The sequence below is a fragment of the Lepus europaeus genome, chromosome 12 (assembly GCF_033115175.1).
Source record: "Lepus europaeus isolate LE1 chromosome 12, mLepTim1.pri, whole genome shotgun sequence".
Taxonomy (NCBI): Eukaryota; Metazoa; Chordata; class Mammalia; order Lagomorpha; family Leporidae; genus Lepus; species Lepus europaeus.
In genome coordinates this window covers 94,138,220-94,146,830 of record NC_084838.1, presented here as the reverse complement: position 1 = coordinate 94,146,830, position 8,611 = coordinate 94,138,220, and the positions used below count along the sequence as shown (strand labels likewise).

General features: G+C 49.4%; 1 protein-coding gene across 2 annotated transcripts; it reads left to right on the top strand.

The window, feature by feature from the left end:
* Positions 1–4,296: 4,296 nt before the first annotated feature.
* On the top strand, positions 4,297–8,099 carry LOC133771358 (procathepsin L-like). Of its 2 annotated transcripts, XM_062207107.1 has the most exons (7): positions 4,297–4,422; positions 4,722–4,844; positions 4,936–5,082; positions 5,259–5,483; positions 5,962–6,124; positions 7,039–7,156; positions 8,000–8,099. In XM_062207107.1, exons 1-7 carry the CDS (start codon positions 4,297–4,299, stop codon positions 8,097–8,099), a joined length of 1,002 nt encoding a protein of 333 aa, XP_062063091.1. The 2 variants fall into 2 exon arrangements, with proteins under 2 accessions (XP_062063091.1, XP_062063092.1); XM_062207108.1 differs by lacking the exon at positions 7,039–7,156 and having other exon boundaries at positions 8,000–8,034.
* The last annotated feature ends 512 nt before the right edge of the window (positions 8,100–8,611 follow it).

Sequence of the window (8,611 nt, the reverse complement as noted above, 5' to 3'; positions counted from 1 at the left end):
ACATAAGCATAAGAGCTAAGACTGGAATGGGCACTAGCACAGTGGGTTAAGCTGCTGCCTGCAATGTTGGCATTCTGTACTGGGGAGCAGTTTTGAGGCTTGGCTGCTCTGCTTCTGATCCAGCTTCCTGCTAACGTCACTGGGAAGGCAGCAGATGATGAGCCAAATTTCTAAAGGGTGTGAGAACCAGATGGAGTTCCTGACTCCTGGCTTTGGCCTGGCCCAGCCCTGGCCATTGAAACCATTTGGGGAGTGCACAACTGGATGGAAGATCGTGTGTGTGTGTGTGAGTGTGTGTGTCTCGTCTCCTTCTGTCACTCTTTCAAATATGTAAATAACTACATATTTTGAGGAAGAGCTAAAACCATAAAGCACTTAAAAGAAAACAAAAGGGAAATCTTCAGAATGTGGGACTTGGTGATGATTTTTTAAATGTAACATCAAAAGTAGGAAACAAAATATTGATAAATTTGATTTATTAACATTAAAAACGTTGTGCATGAAATGGAACTATCACACTAGGAAAAGGTAATCCACAGAGCAGGAGAAAATATTTGCAAGTCACATATTCCGGAAAAAATCAATTCCCTAAATATATAACAAATTCCTAAAATTCAACAACAGGAGCAGCAACAGCAAAGCCACTCAGTTAAATGATGGTCAAAGCATCGGAATAGACAAAAAGATGAACACACCCCTAATGATTCAGGAAATACAAATCTGAACCATGGTGAGATACCACTGTACATACATTCTGATGGCCATTTTCCTGGAATAGAGAAAGGATGAGAGTACAAGAGAAAGAAAAGGCATTCTAGGGCCAGTGTGGTGGTGCAGTGGGTCAAAGCGCTACCTCCAGTGCCAGCATCCCATGTGGGTGGCGGTTCGAGTGTCTGCTGCTCCACTTCCGATCCAGCTCCCTCTTGGTGGTCTGGGAAAACAGTAGAGGATGGCCCAGGTTCTTGGGCCCCTTGCCACCCATGTAGGAGACCCAGAAGAAATTCCTGGCTCCTAGCTTTGGTCTGGCACAACCTGCACCTATGTGGGACTTTGTCTCTCCCTCTATCTATGTAAGTCTGATTTTCAAATAAATAAATAAATATTAAGAAAGAAAAGGCAATCATAAGTTCTGATGAGGTGTGCAGAAATCAGAATCTTGTGCATTTGGAGGTGTAAAATGGTCCATTTTTTAAATGGCACACCCCTTAAAAGATCATTTTCCCTTGAACTTTCTGAAGGCCCTCATATTACATGAGTCCACTCATACAAAGTATCTAGAGAAGTAATCTTGATCTTTTTTTATGCTGTTATACCACAGATGGAGTAATTTTTCATAGAAGTTGATGGGCTCATAATTATAGAGCCTGAGAATTCCAGTATCCAGGTGTTGTCACCTGATGAGGGTCTTCTTGCTGGGTCATAAGATGGCAATGACATTGTGTGGTGACAGCACAAAAGATGGTAGTTGGTTGGCATTCGGCCTAATGGTTAACATGCTACTTAGAACACCTACCTCCAGTGTTGGAGTGCTGAGTCCAAGCCCTGGCTCAGCGTCCAGTTCCAGCTTCCTGCTAATGTGCAACTGAGAGACAACACGTGATGGCACCAGTTCTTGGGTCTCTGCCATGCACAGGGGAGATCCAGTTTGAGTTCCAGGCTCTTGGCTGTAGCCTGGCCCATCCCCAACGGTTGTGGGCATTCTGGAGAGTGAATCAGTGGATGCAAGAAATATCTCTCTCTCTCTCTCTCTCCCTCCCTCCCTCCCTTTCAATAAATAATCGTTCACCAAGAGGGTAAGAGCAACATACAGAAAGGGGCCCAAGCTTGTCCTCAGTAAGGACCAGAGAAGAGCATTCATCCATTCACAAGAGCAGGGCTTTTGTAGCCTGAAAATCTGTTAAGACCCCACCTTGAACACCAGTATAATGACAACTCAATTTCAGTAGGAGTTGGGAAAGAGACAGTCAAACCATGCAGTAGTCATGTTTTAACAGACAGGGGCCAGTGCCTCGGCGTAGTAAGCAAAGCCCCAGCTTGCAACACCAGCATCCCATATGGGTGCTGGTTCTAGGCCTGGCTGCTCCTCTTCCAATCCAGCTCTCTGCTATGGCCTGGGAAAGCAGTAGAAGATGGTCCAAGTCCTTGGGCCCCTGCACCCGCATGGGAGTCCTGGAAAAAGCTCCTGGCTCCTGGCTTTGGATCAGCTCAGCTCCGTCCTGGCTCTGGTCGTTGTGGCCATTTGGGGAGTGAACCAGCGGATAGAACACCTTTCTCTCTGTCTCTCCCTCTCTCTGTCTGTAATTCGGCCTCTCAAATAAGTAAATAAATAAATCTGTAGAAAAAAAAAAGGATTCTTAATTCTTACAGACAGAAAATAGATGTGTGGGTGCTGGAGCTGGGGAGGGGAGTAGTCTGTGTAGTGTTTCATGGTGGAGTTCCTGCTTGGGAACATGGGAAAATTCTGGAGGAGGATGGTGGCGACACTGCACATCCCTGTGGCTGTACTGCACGTCCTAGCAATGCACCTCAGCGCTGGTTAAAGTGGCGAATTTTTTAATGTTATGTCTTATATTATAGTTCCTTCTACAAGGATTAATAATTTAATTTTAAGTAGAAATACCTTACAAGTAGAAACGCATTATGACTTTTTGTCAAAGTTAAAATATGAACAGAAGCAGGTTATGAGGGAAAGGATATGAGGTCATGATATTTTCTACAATGAGTATATTCTTTTGGGGCAGGTGCTGTGGTATAACGGGTTAAGCAGCTGCCTGCAATGCCAGCATCCCATATGAGCTCAGGTTCAAGTCCGAGCTGCCCCACTTCTAATGATCCTGCATGAAATCAGGATAATTAACTCCCTGCTAATGCACCTTGCAAAGCAGAGGAAGATGGCCCAAGTCCTTGGGCCCTTGCACCCATGTGGGAGACCTTGAAGAAGCTCCTGGCTCCTGGCTTCAGCCTGGCCCAGTCCCAGCCATTGTGGCCATTTGGGGAGCAAGCCAGCAGATGGAAGACTTCTCTCTCTGTGTCTCTCCATCTCTCTCTGTAGCTCTGCCTTTCAAATAAAATAAATGACAAAGGTTACAATAGTCCAGGTTGTTTCCTTAAACCTGTAATGACATAAATTAATATCTACGTAGTAGATATTACTATATATTTTTTTCTTTATCCCAAAGATTTTCCCATATGCTGGGTCTTAAATCCTGTCATTAAATGCCATTTAAATAAATTTCTGAAATCAAACCTCACAAGACGCCCTTTAGAGACTTCAGAAAAGATCAACTTGTGGGGGGGGGTGCGGATAAAAGCAGCAAATGTTCCTCCTTCTTATGGGGCACACTTGCCTGCAGACGCCTCATTTCATTCGGTTTTGAGAAAGACGTGGTGGGTAGGAGGAAGGGTCCGCCTACACAGGGAGAGGCGAAAGGCTACATCACGAGGGTCCCTGGACACCCACCCAGCGCCTGCGGGACTTGCCTGGGGGAGCCATTAACTGAACATACTTAGGTGGCCCTCCAGGGAAGCGCCCGGGGCGCCCAACTCACCTAACCCCCGCCTCCCCAGGTCCATGGAGGCAGGTGCATTCAGCCTGGGCACAGGTTCAGACCTTGAGGCTTCGAAACCAGAGGCGAAAAGCACCAGGAGGCCACGCCCAGCTCTCTTCACACCCAATCACAGCACCGGCACGCGGTGGAGGCGGGGCCTTCCGGACCACAGACTAGGGCCTGAAAAGCCTGAGCCAGACACAGCTGGGCCAGGATCTTGGCCCTCAGCTGCTTAAGAGCAACGTGTGTGCAGAGTGCGCCTGCGCAGTGGCAGCCACCCCAGGTGAGTGCCCCCGACCCGGCCCAGTGAGGGTTGTCTGGGACAGGGACTGGAGGGGAAGTGGTGGAGGAGGTGGTGCAGATCCCCCCAGGAACGAGAGCATCTACCTTAACACTGCCAGCCTTGCTGTAGGGAAGCCGGAGAGGACCCAAAACCACCCCCATGGTGTGCAAAGCTGTCAACCGATGGGCTTTCTCATCATCTACCATAACCGGGCCCCCACTGTGTCGGTGCCTACAGCGTGGGCGGGCGGCTTTGCCTTTTGGTGGATGCACCAGAGATCGCCCTTGCCTGTTCTTCCCCCATCCCAGCCTCAGCCTCCACCGTCCTTGGGGGAATTCGTGGGAGTAAAATTTCAACATTTTTCTTCCAGCATGGTGGCCGTGGTTTCTGGTGGAGGAGTCGGATGGCCATGGAGAGAGGTTTGTCTCATCAGGTCCTCTCTCTTCCCTCTCCAGGTTTAGCACCATGAATCTCTCACTCTTGCTGGCTGCCCTGGGCTTGGCAGTTGCCACCGCCGTGCCCGTGCTTGATCGAAGTTTAGACACACGATGGTCCCAGTGGAAGGCACAGCACCGGAGGGCATACAGCCCGGTGAGTACCATGTGGACCTGTCCTCAGGGACCCCAGGGGAGCAGGAGTTCCTGGGCAGAGAGCTTCTTCTAGAGGCCAGCCCTCACCAGGGCAGCACCTGCTGGGCCCCCTTCTGAGCACAACAGGGCAGACCCGCCTGCTGGGTCTGAGCGTGGAGCCCGGCTCCCTCAAAGCCACCTGGCCTCGGATCCTCTGTCTGCAAGGCAGACACCACCCACCTCTGTCTGCAAGGCCACTCGGTGAGGGCGGGCTGGGTCGTGAGTGGAGGTAACGGCCATCAGCTGTGTGATTGCCCCTAGCAAGAAGAATGGCGGAGGAGAGCCGTGTGGGAGAAGAACATGAAAATGATTGACCTGCACAATGAGGAGTACAGCCAAGGGAAACATGGCTTCTCCATGGCGATGAACACCTACGGCGACATGGTGAGTGTGCTGTGCATAGCTTGACCCCATACTTCCTCTCCTCTACCAAAATGATCTCTTGTTTTTCAACGTATCATTCCTTTCTTTGAAGACCAGTGAAGAATTCAGGCAGGTGATGAATGGCTTTCACAACCAGCCAGACAAGAAGGAAAAGGTGTTTTGGAGAGCTGTGTTTCATGAGGTCCCCTCCTCTGTGGACTGGAGAGACAAGGGCTACGTGACCCCTGTGAAGAATCAGGTATGAGCGTGTCAGGCTCACCCCTCCTCCCCACCTGCCAGAGGACGGCCAGGAGTGGCCGACATTGTGGTAGATGTGGAGAGACGAGGTCAGACACCTGTTCCCATATGCGTATGAGTGGTGTCAGCGTCTTGCTGTCTGTTATGTGGATGATGGTTTTTGTATTCCCTCCTCAGGGTCGGTGTGGCTCGTGCTGGGCTTTCAGTGCCACTGGGGCCCTGGAAGGGCAGATGTTCCGCAAGACTGGCCGGCTCGTGTCCCTGAGCGAGCAGAACCTTATAGATTGCTCTCGGCCTGCAGGCAACTACGGCTGCCGTGGGGGCCTCACAAATCGCGCCTTCCAGTATGTGAAGGACAATGGGGGCCTGGACTCGGAGGACTCATATCCGTATGAAGGAAGGGTAGGTGGAGCTCTGTCCATTCTCATCACTCAGCTCTGCTTTATCAAATTGGATACCTTCGGCGATAAGAGACACCATTTCAGCATTCACGTGTTAGGTGGCAGAATCTGCTTCTGCCCAGTGGCTGTGCTGTCGCCAGAAATCATTAGGTGTTGCACAGCTCTCGGATGAGATGGTTGACACACAGCCATTCTTGCGTCTATATAACTCGGTGAACATACACACCATTCTACATCTAATCGGTTTCTCCTTTGCGAGAAATTTCTCATGGACAGGTAGACCCAGGGCATCTCATTGAAGAGACACGAGCCAATTTTCACTTTCAAGTCAACCGACCACATTCTGCTTCCTGGGCGGAATGTAACAGGGTCGACTCAACCTCCTGGGCTGCAGGCTACAGGGCACCGCGGTTCTAACTCGTATTCCCCAGGAGGCGGATGGCAGTGACCAAAGTCTTTTCTCCCTGTATCTTTAAAAGGACGGACCCTGTCGGTACAATCCTCAGGAATCTGTCGCTAATGACACAGGCTTCGTGCAGATCCCCAAGCAGGAAGAGGCTCTGATGGAGGCCGTGGCCACGGTGGGACCCATCGCTGTTGCCATCGATGCAAGCCATCCGTCCTTTGTCTTCTATAAAGAAGGTGAGCATATGTCTATGTAGAAACGGATGCAGAAAAATTGTGAAAGCACCAGGACATCCCAGATGATGATCTCTGTGGCTTGTGAAAATCACTATCACTACGGGGGCCTGTGGATGGTGCATGGTTCATTCTGTTTTAGGGGATATTTGTACCCGATGTTTGCATTTCGCATCACTTCAGGCATGTCCTCATAAGAGTATGCACTTCCTCATTTAAAAAAGAAATAGCTCCGTCACTCGCTGTGTGGACTAGTTTACGTGTGGGGCAGGCATTTGTTGCAATAGGATGTTGGCACCCCATATCGGAGTGCCTGGGTTTGAGTTTCCCCCTCCACTTCTGATCAAGCTCCCCGCTAATGTGCACCCTGGGAGACAAGTGGTTGGGTCCCTACCGCACCCATGTGGGAGACCCAGATTCAGCTCTGGGCTCTGGGCTTTGGTGTGGGGAGTGAAGCAGTGGATAGAAGATCTCTGTGGGTCTCTGTCCCTGTGCCTTTCAAATAAAAAAAAAAGAAAAAGAAAGAAATCTACATTTCAGCTTATGCCGACTTTCTCCAACTTCTGAATGTTTAAAACATTTCCAAAGATTTTTATTTCTGTCATAAATATGAAAAGAGCCTCTTGACTTAAGTATCTGTGTGTTCTGTGCTATTTTCTTAGACAGACATCCTTTGATGAGATTTCAAAGAGAGGTCTTCTAAGCCTCCAGGCGAGTTTTCTACAAAAGGATTTGTGCTAATCAGCATTTCAGCTCCCTTTAGAGGAGAGCCTGGATCCCTTGCCTTGAACACAATGAGGCCTCTTTCATTCTTAACTGCAATTTATGTCCTTGCACTGCATTTAGACATGCCTCTAAATGGGCCATTGTCCGGGTCCCCTGGACCTCTCAGCCCAGCACTGATTCTTCCTCCCCAGGCATTTACTACGAACCCAACTGCAGCAGAAAACACTTGGATCACACTGTGCTGGTGGTCGGCTATGGCTTTGAAGGAGCGGAAAGTGACAACCAAAAGTACTGGCTGGTCAAGAACAGGTAGGAACGCCCCCAAATGCCTCTGTTGGCAACCAAGGGGGAATTCCCGCTTGCAGTCAGCAGTTGGAAGCAGTTGCACAAATCCTAAGCATGCTTCTGAGATCCTGGATGTCTTACTCCTACTGGGGGTGAGCACAGAAGTGGTATGCATGATGTATCATTAAGTTGCCATCAAAAGGGGCTGACGTTGTGGCACAGTGGGTTAAAGCCCCAGTCTGCAGCACCGGCATCCCATATGGGTGCCGGTTCACAGCCTGGCTGCTTCACTTCCGATCCACCTCTCTGCTGTGGCCTGGGAAAGCGGTAGAAGTTGGTCCAAGTGCTTGGGCCCTTGCACCCATGTGGGAGACCTGGAAGAAGCTCCTGGCTCCCGATTGGCCCAGCTCCAGCTGATGCGGCCATTTGGGGAGTGAACCAGTGGATGGAAGACCTCCTCTCTCTCTCTCTCTCTCTCTCTCTCTCTCTCTCTCTGCCTCTGCCTCTCTGTAACTCTGCCTTTCAAATAAATAAATAAATCTTTTGAAAAAGGATGCCATCAAAAAGCCTAGTAGCGAGTTACCCATTTCTAGATTCCGAACACCTCTTAATTTTGTACTATTTCTGGCCGGAAAGGTGTCCTATCCCTTTTCTCTCTCTGTTTAGAAAGCTCTGCGCCAGGTTGGTACTGGACAGACGTGATGTACAGATGTAGATTCAGCAGCTCATAAAGGATCAGTAAGAGTTGCTGCCTCTCCTGTTTCTCTGTGTCAGTCTGAGGCTGGGGCACGGGGTTCAGGTCAGGTACTATTGCTCCTGAACCGAAGTGTTTTATTCTATCAAATGGAAAACCTGTTTCTCCTTCAGCTGGGGTAAAGGATGGGGCATGGATGGCTACATGAAGATGGCCAAAGATCGGAACAACCACTGCGGAATCGTCACGGCAGCCAGCTACCCCACCGTGTGATCTGATGAGCAATGATGAGGAAGGACTTGCCGGGGACAGCGTATTTCGGGGAGGAGTTTCCTCTTTGTACTGCCAGCTCCACCTGTGTGGGACACAGCACTAGATCACTGAAGATTCAAGCTAGGACCTAAAGTTTGATGTTTGCTACTAGTCATAGGTTATCATTGCTTTAATTTATGCTATCAGGAGATTTGTATTGTGGATTTGCCAAAAATTATTTATTGATTAATAAAGTTAATTTTATGCAAGATGAGAAGTTTGGTTGTTTTTAGTGCACTGACTTCTTGGGCAGTCAAACCCATAATGGGGCTCCCCAGACAAAACTGAACGTGGCTGTGGTGCATGGGGAGAGAGAGGGGGCGCCTGCCGGCTCTTCTGGCTACAAATGTGCAGATCCATGTCCCTGCCTGTGCCTCTGTCATTCCCAGTCCTTGTAAACCTCACAAGTGATCTCTAAGGACAAAGGGAATGGTTTCAGGGAAGAGTAGTTTTGCTTGTTAGACACACATGTG

What these genes read in the sequence shown, in the direction of transcription:
- LOC133771358 (XM_062207107.1), top strand. Translation starts at nt 4,297, where the DNA reads ATGAATCTCTCACTCTTGCTGGCTGCCCTGGGCTTGGCAGTTGCCACC. An exon ending in ACCGGAGGGCATACAGCCCG is followed by an intron (nt 4,423 to 4,721) that starts GTGAGTACCATG and finishes GATTGCCCCTAG; the next exon opens with CAAGAAGAATGGCGGAGGAG. An exon ending in TACTGGCTGGTCAAGAACAG is followed by an intron (nt 7,157 to 7,999) that starts GTAGGAACGCCC and finishes TTTCTCCTTCAG; the next exon opens with CTGGGGTAAAGGATGGGGCA.